The sequence below is a fragment of the Odocoileus virginianus genome, chromosome 28 (assembly GCF_023699985.2).
Source record: "Odocoileus virginianus isolate 20LAN1187 ecotype Illinois chromosome 28, Ovbor_1.2, whole genome shotgun sequence".
NCBI lineage: Eukaryota > Metazoa > Chordata > Mammalia > Artiodactyla > Cervidae > Odocoileus > Odocoileus virginianus.
The window spans coordinates 43,943,861-43,958,161 of NC_069701.1; the positions used below are offsets into that span (position 1 = coordinate 43,943,861).

The window sequence follows — 14,301 nt, forward strand, 5'->3', positions numbered from 1 at the left end:
GTCTCAGAGCACTCACGGCAGATGTCCGGGGTCCGCCAGGACACGCACACGCCCGCATCGTGGCAGGCCTGGGCATAGGCGGCCACGGCTGTGCAGAAGCACTCACAGTCACCCCCCGAGTTGCAGGCACAAGCATCGCTCACGCAGGCCTTGTAGTACCTGGATGGCTCCACCTGTGGGAGAGAGGCTTCAGACGCCAGGAGGCTCCCGGGCACCCACGTGGTTTGGCATCTGCCTGGGCCGGTTTCCCCTGGAGCACAGGGTCCTGCGCAGCCACCGCTGGCCCCGGAGGGCGGTGCGGAGCCCAGACCCACTTCCATCCCTCCCTCCCCAGGTGCCCAGAGGCGCCCCACGTACGTGGGCATGGCAGGCGCTGAAGGTGGCGCTGTTGATAATGCTGCACTGCTTCTGGGCCCAGGACTTGCGGTGCGGGTTGGTGGTGCAGGGGTCTCCGGGGGCCAGAGCGTCCGGGCACGATGGGGAGAATTTCCAGCTGTTGCCAAACTCCAGCACGTCACCCACCACGGACTGGCTCCGTGTGGTGAAATCGTTGAGGGCATTGTCGTCAAAATTCCCGCACAGCCCGCAGACCCTCCCCTGCAGACAGACGGACGAGGAGGTGGCAGCAGCTCCGGGCGAGTGCAAGAGGGGCCCTGGGACCCCACTCACTGCCCCGGGCCCGCATCTCCCCCAGGATGCCCCCCAGAGGAGCCCCAGTGAGTGTGAGGGCGGCCCTGGGTGCAGCCCACTGGGCACTGGTGTCTCCTGGAGCAGAAGGTACAGGTGATGTGGCGTAGCAGCCATGGGGTGCCCCCAAAGACAGGCTCAGGTCCTCATCCCGGACCCCCACACAGCCCAGAGTGGGAGTGAGGTCTCTGTGGGCATGACCAAGTTGCCATGAGGGCTCCCTGGCCTGAGATGGCTGATCCACTGGCTGCAGTCCTTATGGAATGAGGGTCCATGGAATGAAGACAGTGCAGAGACATGGTGGGGCAGAGTGTGGGGTGAAGGCCCACCCGGGGCCATGGGGCCTGCAGGAGGCAAGGAGGCCTCGGGCCTCAGGAGGCCCATAGCCCTGGGGCGCCTTGACCAGCTCAGCACACAGCCTTGGGGAGGAGGGCCCCCTGCCTGTGGTCTTCTTCCAGCAGCTGCAGGACCCAGACGTGGCCGAGGGTCTCCTGCTGCCTGCTGCCAGCTCCTCTCCGTCCCTCCGCCTCTCCGTGCCTCTTTCTCCTGTTTCTTGTCTCTCTGTCTCTCCCTGTCCCTCTGCTTGTCTCTCTCCGTCTCTGTTTCGGGGTCTCTGTCTCTCCCCTGCCTGCACCTCCGTCACCCGTTGCCCCGGGTCTGGGGCGAGGCCTCACCTTGAAGTCGGGGCTGAGTCTGAGGAAGATGCTGGTACCCTTGTCCCACAGCAGCACAAGGCCCACTCCCGTGTCGACCACCAGGTAGATGCCCATCTGGCGGATGGAGTAGGGCGGCCGCGGGCCCGTCTCGGTCACCTCCAGTTTCCTGTCGCTCAGCTTCAGCTCGTAGCTCTGCAGGGACAGTGAGGGTCTGGCTGAGGACCCTGGCCACTGCCTGGGTGGGCTCGTGGCTCGGCCACCCCTGTCCTGGCCGAGTCATGGGAGCGTGGCCTCCCGGGGGGTTCCCTGCCCCGACCCCCTCCCCTGCTCACCCCCAGGAAGATCTTGATGGCCTTGGAGCAGGTGGTCCCTGTGGTGCCGCAGGGCACGTTCTCGGTGACGACGCGGAAGCTGTCCTGGGCGCTGCCGTTCCCGCCGCAGTGGTCCTGTGGGCAGAGGCTGGGGTGAGCGTGCCCCGGGGCCGTGAGCGCGCCTCGGGGCGGGCGGGCAGCTCAGAGGCCATGTACCTGCAGCAGCGTGTACTCGCAGTCCCCGCTGAAGCTGTAGTCCCGCCCGTCGAAGGTGAGGTAGTGGCCGTCCCCGTACACCGCGCAGGTGGCCAGGCAGGGCTGGTCGGTGCACTGCCACGTCCGGCTGCGACAGGTGCTGGGGGAGGGTGCCCATCAGCCCACACCTCCCTGCGCGAGGCCCCAGCTGCCCGCCCCCGCGGCTGGCGAGGTGGCGCCCCCTCCCGCTGCCGGAGCACCCCCTCCCCGGTACCAGGTGTTGCAGCCCATGTGGATGGTCTGGCCTGGCTGGTAGCTGGCCTCGTTATGCACACAGGGGCAGTCGGACACGGGGATGCAGCTGCCGTTGCCGCTGGCCACCAGCCCATCAGGACACACACAGCCGGGCTCACACTTGGAGCTGTACTGTGGTGGGGGACAGAGCCCGCTTAGTGGGTGACCCGGGCCTGCAGAGGGGCCCCAGGGGCCGCGGGGGCACTTACACAGTCCATGTCCAGGGTTTGGCAGCTCTTCTGACAGCCGGCCCCGCTGGCCCCAGGCGTGGCGTTGCGACAGTCGAAGTAGACCATGGGCGGGACACAGACTGGGGAGGGAGGGGGGCGCTAAGGGGAGCCCGATGCTGCTGCCAAGCTCTCTGCCTTGCGGGCATGTCATCCCGCAGGTACTTACAAAGCTTTGTGCAGAGATAACCGAGGGCCCCCCACCCGCCCCAGCTCACCTTGATCTGAGGTGTGGCCTCCGATGCAGGTGAGTGCGCCCTGGGTGCAGGAGCTGCCGGGAGAGTGCAGTCAGAGAGCCCCCAGCCTCCCCCACCCACCCACCCCACTCGAGCTCTTACCAGACAGTGCCCTGCTCATGCCGCGACTCCCCATTGGGGACCACGGAGCCCTGGAAGTAGCAGGGGCAGCTGGCGGCTGGCACGCACGCGCCTGTGTTGTCCAGGAAGGTGTCTTCGGGGCAGGTGCAGCCGTCCACGGGGACGAAGCCGATGCCGCAGGTTACGTCCTCGTCACTCCGGGCCCGGCAGGTGGGCGGGCACGTGCTGATGTTGTAGCGGTAGGTGAGAGACTTGGGGCAGGTCGCCATGGCCTTTGCTGTGGATGCAGGGAGCGTGGCACTCAGGCCAGAGCTGGCAGGCAGCCCCGGCCCCCACAGCCCCCCGACAGGGTCCCGGGGCCGTGGGCTCGGTGCTGCTCAAGCCCCGCGCCCGGCTAGCGGACACTCACTGCACACGCCGTCCCGCCAGCCGCTGAGCAGCACGCCCCGGACGGCACAGGCCCGGACGTAGGAGGACAGGGCCGCGCACATGCAGTCCTCACTCTTCTCACAGTTACAGGTGTCAAACATGCAGTTCTGGGGGGCGTGCACCAGGACGTCAGGGACCCCAGTCACACGGTCACGGCAGTCCCTCCTCACGCCGCGGCCGGAGCCCCTGCCTCCCCAGGCTCACGGGGGCTCCCCTCCCTCAGAAGAACACATACAGACCATCTTGCAGTCACGTCCTTGGGCTGATGGGGGGCTGCTGGAAGGATCACTGTCCCTCATCTCTGTGACCCAGCGGTCCAGCCCCGTGTGGTCAGCCCCAGACACCACTTTCTCACTGACCCCAGGGCCAGCGGGCTACTCACTCACTGCGTGTAGCAGCCCCTGCCCCAGTGCCTGGCTGGGTGTAGGGCAGGAGGACATGATGGACTTGGAATCTCACAATGGGTGGGTGAGTGAATGAGCAACTGAGTAATTAATGACTGAATGAGTGAGTGAATGAATGAGTGAATGAATGAATAAGTTAGTGAATAAATGAGTGAATGAGTGAATGAATAAGTGAGTGAATGAGTGAGTGAGTGAGTGAATGAATGCGTGAACGAGTGAGTGAATGAATGAATAAGTGAGTGAAAGAGTGAGTGAGTGAATGAATGAGTGACTGACTGAATGAATGAATGAGTGAGTTTGTGAATGACTGCATGAGTGAGTGAGTGAGTGAATGAATGCGTGAACGAGTGAGTGAATGAATGAATAAGTGAGTGAATGAGTGAGTGAAAGAGTGAGTGAGTGAATGAATGAGTGACTGACTGAATGAATGAATGAGTGAGTTTGTGAATGACTGGATGAGTGAGTGAGTGAGTGGAGGAGGGGACAGAGCCAGGGAGACCAGCCTGGCCCAGATGCTGTTGCTCTGGCCCTTGGCACCCTGAGGGTGGCCCAGGCCCAGGGTCAGAGCCAGGAGGTGGCGTTACCGAGTAGTAGGCGCTGGGGTCCACGGTGGAATGGCACTGGGCGAATGGGCCCTGGGGGTCTGTCAGCCGGGAGCACCAGTGCTGAGCGAACTTCTCTGTGGATGGAGGAGGGCTGGTCAGTGGGGCTGGGCAGTCATGTCAAGCGGGAGACCCCTCGAGGTGAGCAGCTTCCTTCCACCCCGAGTCCCTCCGTGTGGAGCAGTGCCGGGTGTGAGCCGTCTGAGGCTGCCTGGCACCAGGCAGGCCCCGGGGCTGCTGGACACACACCGTTCTCCACGCTGAGGGAGCAGGGGTCCTCAAGGCTGTTCTTGATGTTGGGGCAGGCAGCCTGGGTCTTCCAGGTGTTGGCGAAAGCAGCGGCTGAGCCCTCCACCACGCCGCTGATGGTCCGGAAGTCATCAGCCTGGTTCTGGTTGAAGTTCCCACACAGGCCTGGGGTGGAGGGCAGTGTGAGGCCCCTGCATGCCCAGCCCCAGGGGGTGGACTTGGGTGCCAGGTGGTGACCCTCTTACCGCAGGTCTGCCCTCGGATCTGCGGCTCCAGCCGCATGAACACCTGCATGACGGGCACCAGCTGGATGTCCAGCTGCAGGCCCAGCTGGGTCTGGGCAATGATGAAGAAGGTGGAAGGTCTGAAGAGCGTGACGTTGGCTGTGGACACAGGGGACCACATCTCAGTGGGCGTGAGGGACAGGACTGTCAGAAGTGGGGGCGGGGCGGGCACCCTCACCTGCTGAGACGGGCAGCTGGATGTAGACCTGGTTCATAAACACCTCCCCGCTAGCCTTGATCATGAAGACCTGGAGAAGCACACAGCAGGGGTCGTGACAGTCCCCACAGGGCAGAGAAAGGCTGATGACCACCCCCCACCCAACTCAGGCTCAGCCTGCTTTGCTAATGTTTCCACAAGGACAGGACTTTTTTTTTTTGGTGACATGAAAAGCTGTTCAAGACAGTGGAGTAGAAGGATGTGCGTTCATCTCCTCCTGTGAGAACTCCAAAACTGCAACTAACCGCTGAACAGCCATCGACAGGAGAATGTTGGATCCCACCAAAAAATGACACCCCACGCCCAGGGCAAACGAGAGGCCCCAGCAGGACAGAAGGGGGCAAAATCGCATTAGGAATCAAACTCCTTACCTGCCAGAGACGCTCAGGGGGCTCAAACTAAATCTTGTGTGCACCAGGACCCAGGGACCCCACAGAGACCCCAGGGCCTCTATTTGGTCTTGGAGTACAGAATGAAGCAGGGCAAAGGCTAACAGAGTTTAGCCAAGAGAATGCATTGGTCATAGCAAACACCCTCTTCCAACAACACAAGAGAAGACTCTACACATGGATATCACCAGATGGTCAACACCAAAATCAGATTGATTATAATTCTTTGCAGCCAAAGATGGAGACGCTCTATACAGTCAACAAAAACAAGACCAGGAGCTGACTGTGGCTCAGATCATGAACTCCTTACTGCCAAATTCAGACTTAAATTGAAGAAAGTAGGGAAAACCACTGGACCATTCAGGTATGACCTATATCAAATCCCTTAAGATTATACAGTGGAAGTGACAGATATATTCAAGGGGTTAGATCTAATAGAGTGCCTGACAAACTATGGATGCAGGTTCATAGCATTGTACAGGAGGCAGAGATCAAGACCATCCGTAAGAAAAAGAAATGCAAAAAGGCAAAATCGTTGTCTGAGGAGGTCTTAGAAATAGCTGAGAAAAGAAGAGACGTGAAAGGCAAAGGAGAAAAGGAAAGATATACCCATCTGAATGCAGAGTTCCAAAGAATAGCAAGGAGAGATAAGAAAGCCTTCAAAGATCAATGAAAAGAAACAGAGGATAGCAATAGAATGGGAAAGACTAGAGATCTCTTCAAGAAAATTAAAGATACCAAGGGAACATTTCATGCAAAGATGGGCACAATAAAGGAGAGAAATGGTACAGACCCAACAGAAGCAGAAGAGATTAAAAAGAGGTGGCAAGAATACAGAACTACACAAAAAAGATCTTAATGACCCAGATAACCACAATGGTGTGATCACTAACCTAGAGCCAGATATCCTGGAGTTCAAAGTCAAGTGGGCCTTAGGAAGCATCACTACAAACAAAGCTAGTGGAAGTGATAGAATTTCAGCTGAGCTATTTCAAATCCTAAAATATGAGGCTATTAAAGTGCTGCACTTAATGTGCCAGTAGATTTGGAAAACTCAGCAGTGGCCACAGGACTGGAAAAGGTCAGTTTTCATTCCAGTCCCAAAGAAAGGCAATGCCCAAGAATATTCAAACTACCACACAATTGCAGTCATCTCACACACTAGCAAAGTAATGCTCAAAATTCTCCAAGCAAGGCTTCAATAGTATATGAACCGAGAACTTCCAGATGTACAAGCTGGATTTAGAAAAGGCAGAGGAACCAGAGATCAAATTGCCAACATCCATTGGATCATAGACAAAGCAAGAGGATTCCAGAAAAACATCTACTTCTGCTTCATTGACTATGCCAAAGCCTGTGACTGTGTGGATCACAACAAACTGTGGAAAATTCTTAAAGAGATGGGAATACCAGACTACCTTACCTGCCTCCTGAGAAATCTGTATGCAGGTCAAAAAGCAACAGTTAGAAGCAGACATGGAATAATGGACCGGTTCCAAATTGGGTAAGGAGTTTGTCAAGGCTGTACATTGTCACCCTGCTTGTTTAACTTATATGCATCATGTGAAATGCCAGACTGGATGAAGCACAAGCTGCAATCAAGATTGCAAGAGAAATATCAACAGCCTCAGATACGCAAATGACACCACCCTTATGGCAGAAAGTGAAAAGGAACTAAAGAGCCTCTTGATGAAAGTGAAAGAGGAGGGTGAAAAAGTTGGCTTAAAGCTCAACATTCAAAAAACTAACACCATGGCATCCGGTCCCATCACTTCATGGCAAATAGATAGGGAAATAATGGAAACAGTGAGAGATTTTATTTTCTTGGGCTCCAAAATCACTGCAGATGGTGACTGCAGCCATGAAATTAAAAGACACTTCCTCCTTAGAAGAAAAGCTATGACCAAGCTAGGCAGCATATTAAAAAACAGAGACGTTACTTTCCCAACAAAGGTCCATCTAGTCCAAGCTATGTTTTTTCCAGTAGTCACGTATAGATGTGAAATTTTGACCATAAAGAAAGCTGAGCACTGAAGCATTGATGCTTTTGAACTGTGGTGTTGGAGAAGACTCTTGAGAGTCCCTTGGACAGCAAGGAGATCCAACCAGTCCATCCTAAAGGAGATCAGTCCTGGGTGTTCATTGGAAGGACTGATGCTGAAGCTGAAACTCCAATACTTTGGCCACCCGATGTGAAGAACTGACTGATTGGAAAAGCCCCTGATGCTGGGAAAGACTGAAGGCAGGAGAAGGGGATGACAGAGGATGAGATGGCTTGATGGCATCACCGACTCGATGGACATGAGTTTGAGTAAACTCCGGGAGTTGGTGATGAACAGGGAAGCCTGGTGTGCTGCAGTCCATGGGGTTGCAGAGAGTCGGACATGACTGAGCAACTGAACTGAACTGACATGAAAAGCAAAGAGATTTACTGAAGTTAAAGAGTCGACTTCAAGGACTGCCCTGGAGGTCCAGTGGTTAGGAATCTGCCTTGCAAAGAAGGTGACATGGGTTTGCTCCCTGGTCAGGAAACTAAGGCCCCACACGCCACAGGGCAACTAAGCCTGCGAGTCACAGATTCTGAGCCGGCACTGCAGAGCCCACACATGTGCCGCAGCGGGGCACCCACGTGGCATGAGAAGATCCCACAGGCCGCAGCCAGGGCCTGGGAAAGCCAAACTTTTTTTTACTGTACTATGTTTTTTAAAAGTTTATTTCAGCAGAGAAGGTTCCTGGGCCGCTCTGGACAGGTGAAGGCCCCCAGAGCCCACCTCTGAGCTGGTCTCTCTGAGGACCGTCGCTCAGAAGACCCACAAGCGGTGCAGGTGGGACGCAGTGGGGGTGTCCGCAGGCTGCTGCTTCTGGAGGGTCATGGCTCAGGCAGAGGTCATTTGCCAGGAAGGACACCCCGCCCAGGCCCGCACTCACCGTGTGCCCCCCGCCCAGGCTCAGCGTCAGGCTCTTCAGGCAGCTCTCGCTGTCGGTCAGCCCGCACCTGCGCAGCTCGGCCAGCACGGTGAAGGTGCCGCTGTCACAAGGCTGGAAACACAGGCCCCCAGGCAGAGCTCATCGGCCCCCGGCCCGCCTCGGCCTCCCCGCTCCGCCCGCCCAAAGCCGGGGTGGTCTCCTGGAGGTCTCGGGAGCCCCACGGTTCGCCAGAGCCACCCGTGCGGGGAGGGCCTGGGCCCGCACCTTGGCCAGCACGTAGCTGCAGTCCCCGTGCATCGTGTACTGCTTTTCGTCGAACGTGGAGATGTGGGTGCCGCCCAGCACCGAGCAGGTCCCTGGACACGGCGCCTCCCAGCAGGTCCACCGGCCTCCGGAGCAGGTGCTGAGAGCCAGGGGGGCACCGCTTGCGTGCTGGGCCCCAGGCATGGCCCCCACCCAGACGGCAGGCCGACCGCGGGCTCGCCCAGGCCTGCCTGCCTCCCCACATAGACTGGAGCCCCCTGGCGCCTGCCCGGACAGCTTCTGGCCTCTGCCCTGGGCCCCAGGTGGGAGCAGCCCCCGTGGCACCTGGCCACAGCCCCCAGGGTGGGTCCGGGGAGCAGAGGACAGGGCCTGGGTCCTACCAGTTGGTGCAGTCTGTGGAGTAGCCGGTCCCTGGAGCATAGGCGGCCCCACTGTACATGCAGGAGCACCCGGACACGGGGATGCAGCCCGTATGGCCGATGTCATCCAGAACCATCCCTGCAGAGGCAGGCAGGCCGTGTGGCAGGTGCGGACTATCCGCTGAGAAGGCGTGGGGAGGGGCGTGGCCCCCCGCCCACCACGGGCCTGCCCTAGAGGGCTCCTGGGACCCAGGGGCCAAGGGACGCCTCAGGGGCTCTGTCCGACACCCGTGATGCATCTGTGGGATTCAGGGGCCGGGGAGGGGCTCCTTCTCACCCTCGGGGCAGAAGCAGCCGGCGACGCAGTGGTCCTCGCACAGCTGGGAGTGCTCGGGGTTGGAGCAGGTGTCCACGCAGGGCGAGCCGCATTCACGGTACTGCATGTTCAGGGGGCACGTCTGGGCTGCAGGGGAGGACAGGCTGCGTCACACCCTGCCCTGCCCCCGGCCCCGGGGGGACAGCAGGGCAGGGCCCGGGCCACGCGGGCACTCACGGCAGAGCTGGGGGCCCCGCCAGTCCAGGGGCAGCCCCCCGGCGTGGGCGCACTGGCGGGAGTACTCGGCAAGGGTGTGGCAGAGGCAGCTGGTGAGGTTGGCCTGGCTGCAGTGGCAGAGGTCGTGCCGGCAGGCCTCCAGGTAGCTGCTGGCATTCACCAGGAGGGCACAGCCCAAGAACGGCTCGCTGCTCAACATCTCCTCACAGATGCCCTGGGGCAGAGCCCGGACCCCTCGTTTAGTCTGGTCTGGAGCATCCCTGGCTCAGCCCCAGGGATGTGGGAGCAAGACCCCCACCCTGTCCACTCTGGGCCTTACAGAGTCGTTCGAGCAGGTCCCAGCATCCTCAGGGACAGGGTCCTGACACTGCTCCATGGGGCCGTCCATCTTCTGCAGGTTCCCAAACTCGGTGGGGGTCAGCTTGACATCTGCCGGAAGGACAAGGACCGCCCGTATCCCTCGCTCAGGGTGTTCCAGCTATGCCTGTCTCCCTTGCCCACACTGCCCAGTTAAGTGGCAGCTCTGCAGGACAAGGGCATCTGGAGATGAAGTGAGGGATCCCTGGGCATTCGAGGCTGCGGGGCCATGGGATTGGCCCTTTACCTAACACTTCATGGGCCTGGGGCCGGCTTGTAGCCCAGGGGGCTGGAGGGTGAGCCCGAGCCCCTGCCGGCCGCCCCTGGGCTGGCCTCCAGTGAGCAGCCCTCACGGACGGGCCAGGCAGAGGGGACCCCAAACTCGGGGCTGCAGCAGGCATGGGTCACAAGAAAAGCACTGTTCGCTGGCAAAGGCTCAGGACTAAGACACAGAGACAGGGTCTGGGCAGAGGCAGGTCTGCAGTTTCAGCGGAGGGGGCGGGCCCGGCGCTGAGAACAGGATGCGGCGGAGGCTGCCTGCTCTGAGGGGGGTGGGGGTTGCGGGGGGTGCGGGGGTCTGCACATGTGTGTGGAGTATGCGAGTGCTCGGGTCTGCGTGCACGTGTGGGCGGTGCACACGTGTTCAGACTGAGATCTCTGACTTGGGATTCTGGGGCAGCCTTCACGGAGCACTGAGGACCCGGGAGCGGGCGGGGTGGGGGGTCGGGGAGGCACCCGGGAGGACTCACTGCGTGAGAAGAACTCGTTGTAGACGGGGACACCATTGAAGTCTCCACACAGCCCACATGTCTGGTTGGTGTACTTGGCGTCCAGCTCGAGCTGCCGGGAGAGGACCCGTTAGCCTCCAGCCGCACCAGGGACGCCCCAGGACCAGAAGGACGGACCAGGCTCCCGAGGAGGTCGGGGCTGCAGCTCCTCACAGAGGACCCCCGACACTCATTCCTCCAAGCCAGGACCCCGAGCAGGAGTGTGTCCTGGAGAAGACACCTCCCCCACACACGGCATCTCCATCGGGGTGTGGTCTGTCTTCCCACCCTCCTTCACCCAGAGCACCTTCTTCCCTCCCTGGGGGGCTGTCGGCCGGAGGTATGTGCCAGGACCCCGGCCCCGCCCCCGGCCTCACCAGGAGGCTGTCGTCCTGGTTCCACATGAAGACCAGGCCCAGCTTGGCCACCACCCTCAGGTTGCCGTTGCTCTGCTCAATGAGGACGCCGGACTGGCTGAAGGGCAGCTGAATTCTGCGGGGAGAGGGCCTGGCTGAGGCACGTGGGGCCCGAAGGCCCAGGCAGCAGAGGTCAGGACAGGCGGGGAGGCCCCTCAGGTCACGTCCCGACAAAGTCACCAAGGCCCAAGCGCGCGGAGCTGAGCATCAGCAGCACGAGGCGGGGGCCGTGTCCGGGGCAGCGCGGGGGCCTGAGTCCCCAGGGGAGACGGGGGCCGAGCGCGGGGGCCTGAGTCCCCAGGGGAGACGGGGGCCGAGCGCGGGGGCCTGAGTCCCCAGGGGAGACGGGGGCCGAGCGCGGGGGCCTGAGTCCCCAGGGGAGACGGGGGCCGAGCGCGGGGGCCTGAGTCCCCAGGGGACACGGGGGCCGGCCCAGGAAAGACGGGGGCCGCAGCGCGGGGCCTGAGTCCCCAGGGGAGACGGGGGCCAAGCGCGGGGGCTGAGTCCCCAGGGGAGACGGGGGCCGTGTCCGGGGCAGCGCGGGGGCTGAGTCCCCAGGGGAGACGGGGGCCGAGCGCGGGGGCCTGAGTCCCCAGGGGAGACGGGGGCTGAGCACGGGGGCCTGAGTCCCCAGGGGAGACGGGGGCCGAGCGCGGGGGCCTGAGCCCCCAGGGGAGACGGGGGCCGAGCACGGGGGCCTGAGTCCCCAGGGGAGACGGGGGCCGAGCACGGGGGCCTGAGTCCCCAGGGGAGACGGGGGCCGAGCGCGGGGGCCTGAGCCCCCAGGGGAGACGGGGGCCGAGCGCGGGGGCCTGGGCCCCAGGAGAGACGGGGGCCAAGTGCGGGGGCCTGGGGGCCTGGAGCCACCCTGCCGTGGTCCCAGGAGCACATGTGCCATCCGGGCCCAGACTCACGGGCGGCTGTTGACCAGGACGGAGCCCTTGGCCAGCCTGACAACCAGGCCGTCCAGCTTCATGATGACCATGCTGGGCGCGGTGCTGTTGGGCCCGGGGCCGCGGCGGAGCTGCAGGTTGAAGTCCTCGTAGGCGGAGCCGCAGTGCGCGGAGAAGACATAGTTGCACAGCCCGGGGAAGCGGAAGACGTCGCCGTCGAAGGTCTTGTAGTGGAAGTCACCCCACGTGCTGCACACTCGCCCACCGTGGGCCGCGTTCAGGGCTGCGGTCAAGCAGAGCGGGCCGTTTCCAAGGGACACCAGCGATGCGGCCCGGACATCCCGAAAGCCGGGCGCTCATCCCCGCGGGGAGCCGCGCACCCTCCCACCACCTCCTGCTCTGGAGACCCAGGTGTCCGCGGACACGGCCACCCGTCCCCGACCCAGCCCCGCAGTCTCACCTCGCACCACAGGGGTGGTCCTCAGAGGTGGGTGGATGGTCACTCCACGGAGGGTGGTGCCTGAGGGAATGGGCAGCTGACACAGAGCCCTCACCCTCACCGCCCACCCCCAGCTCGACCCCCAGGAGGGCTTCCGCCGCGGAAGGGCCCACCCCCCGGCCCCCCGCTGCCGAGCTCTGGACTCTGCCCTCTGTGCGACCTCCCTGCTACGTGAGCACCAGGGCCAAAGGAGACTCAGCAGAGGTCAACTGTCATGCCCACGTGGCCCTGATATTGTTTGCACCTGGGAGTTCCCGGCTCCCGGAATCTCAAAAATGCCTGAATCAACACCCATGGATGCGAACTATGCTTCCATGCTGAGCTCAGGCCCAGGTGCACCTTCCCTGGGAGCCCCGTCCGGGGACAAGCAAACCGAGATGGCCGGGCCTGTCCCTGAGCCTGCCCTTGCTCTGTGGCCAGTGGCCTCGCCATGAGACCAGGAGGTGGTGATCAGCCTGAGCGGCCCCTCCGGGGCAAGGCGTGGGCTCCAACAGGTGGGGGGTCCACTCACCACCAGGCCCCTGAGGGGCAGGAGGGCGGTCTGGGTGCTTGAAGCTGAGCTCTGCAGTGCTGTTCTGGGCCAGGCCTGCGGGAAGAGGAGTGGGCGCTGGGCTGGAGCTGGCCCCAAAGGAAGCACCAACAGAAGGGGGCGGGCCTGGAAGGTGGGGTCCTCCACGTGGACGGGGGGCCTAGGAGAGCCTCTTCTGAGTCACCCCAGGCCCTCCGCTGGGCCACCGCGCCTTCAACCATGCTCTCCATGAGCCCCCGTCCCCGCCCTGAGCCGGCTTCTCCAGGGGCCCTTCCTTGGAGCACGGTGCAGTCATGCCCACCAAGAGTCCCCCAGGCGCCAGGCCCTGGTTCCCTGCTCAGGACACAGGGGAACAGGCGGGAGCACCCGCCAGGAGCAGCCCATCCGAGGGGCAGACCCTGAGGCCGTGCTGGCTCAGCCCCTCCAACAGGGCTGACTCAGAGCCAGCTGGGGATCTGGGACCAGGAGCGCAGACAGAGCTGCACCCGGAGCGAGGTGCTCAGCGCCATCACACAGCTCAGCTCAGCTCAGCTCCGCGGAGGCCGGGCAGGCAGCGCCCAGGGACTGGCGGAGTAGGTCCAGAGGCCACCCCAAGAACCTGGCCTTGTCTCTGAGGTGTGTCCAGGGAGCCCCCAGCAGGGCAGCCTCGGCCTGAGCACTGCAGGCAGGCTCCTGGTTCCTGGGCAGGTGGGCGGCCGCAGGAGGCTGGGCACCAGGGTGCACGAGCCGCCTGGGGCAGGGGCACCTCAGCCGCACGGTATGGTCCCCGGGCTGCCGAGTGCTGGGGGCCCAACAGCCCCTGCACACATCCTGGGCCCAGCTGTGCCCTGGGAAGCAGACGGGGAGATGCCGGCCCTGGTGGGAGAGGCCTCTGAGGATGGCACCCTGCAGCCGGGAGCTCACAGATGCCCGGCTGACCCCTCCCCAACCCCCACCTGGACCCTGCAGCCCCAAAAGTGCCTCCCTGACCCCACAATCTCCTGGAGTAGGGACTGAGCAGGAAAAGCGGCCCACAGACACCCTCAGCTTCTCAGAGCCCCGGGCAAGGCCTCCGAGCTGCTTACTGCTCGCGGGGCACCTGGGCCACCCTAGGACTTGAGGGTGGCAGGGGCTCCAGTCTCCGGTCACGGCCGGCCTGGGGATGCCAGCAGGCACCTTACCTGTGTGCTGGGCGCAGGCCAGAGTGAGGGCCAGGGCCCAGAGCGGGGCCAGCCTCCTGCGGCCAACACCCATGGCGTGTGGGAGAAAGTCCCAGGGCAGCCTCTGAGGACACTCTGAGCCAGCAGGAGCCTTTTGTAGTCCTGGCGCTGGCTGCGGCCCCACGGGGCTCACGTGGGAGGGCGGGGCCAGGCCTGTGATTCCCCTCGCCCAGGTAAACAGTGGTCCCTGGCTTTGGGATGGGCAGCGGCTGAAGACAGCAGAGACGGGTGTGTCTGCAGCTGGGACATGATTCCTGGGGTCCCCCAACCCTGGCT

At 62.3% G+C, this 14,301-nt stretch overlaps 1 protein-coding gene across 1 annotated transcript in view; it reads right to left on the reverse strand.

Moving 5' to 3' along the window:
* Positions 1-14,059, reverse strand: part of MUC5AC (mucin 5AC, oligomeric mucus/gel-forming) — a 29,535-nt gene extending 15,476 nt beyond the window's left edge. The window contains 26 exon segments of the mRNA XM_070457094.1: positions 17-173; positions 358-597; positions 1,362-1,535; positions 1,676-1,789; positions 1,871-2,009; positions 2,124-2,275; positions 2,353-2,465; positions 2,601-2,641; positions 2,709-2,964; positions 3,097-3,223; positions 4,105-4,199; positions 4,372-4,536; positions 4,617-4,754; positions 4,834-4,903; positions 8,190-8,300; positions 8,454-8,592; positions 8,834-8,951; positions 9,150-9,275; positions 9,366-9,579; positions 9,685-9,794; positions 10,472-10,562; positions 10,867-10,981; positions 11,820-12,081; positions 12,259-12,318; positions 12,809-12,883; positions 13,987-14,059. Of these exon segments, the coding sequence (XP_070313195.1) occupies positions 17-173; positions 358-597; positions 1,362-1,535; positions 1,676-1,789; positions 1,871-2,009; positions 2,124-2,275; positions 2,353-2,465; positions 2,601-2,641; positions 2,709-2,964; positions 3,097-3,223; positions 4,105-4,199; positions 4,372-4,536; positions 4,617-4,754; positions 4,834-4,903; positions 8,190-8,300; positions 8,454-8,592; positions 8,834-8,951; positions 9,150-9,275; positions 9,366-9,579; positions 9,685-9,794; positions 10,472-10,562; positions 10,867-10,981; positions 11,820-12,081; positions 12,259-12,318; positions 12,809-12,883; positions 13,987-14,059 (3,475 nt within the window).
* Between the last annotated feature and the right edge of the window lie 242 nt (positions 14,060-14,301).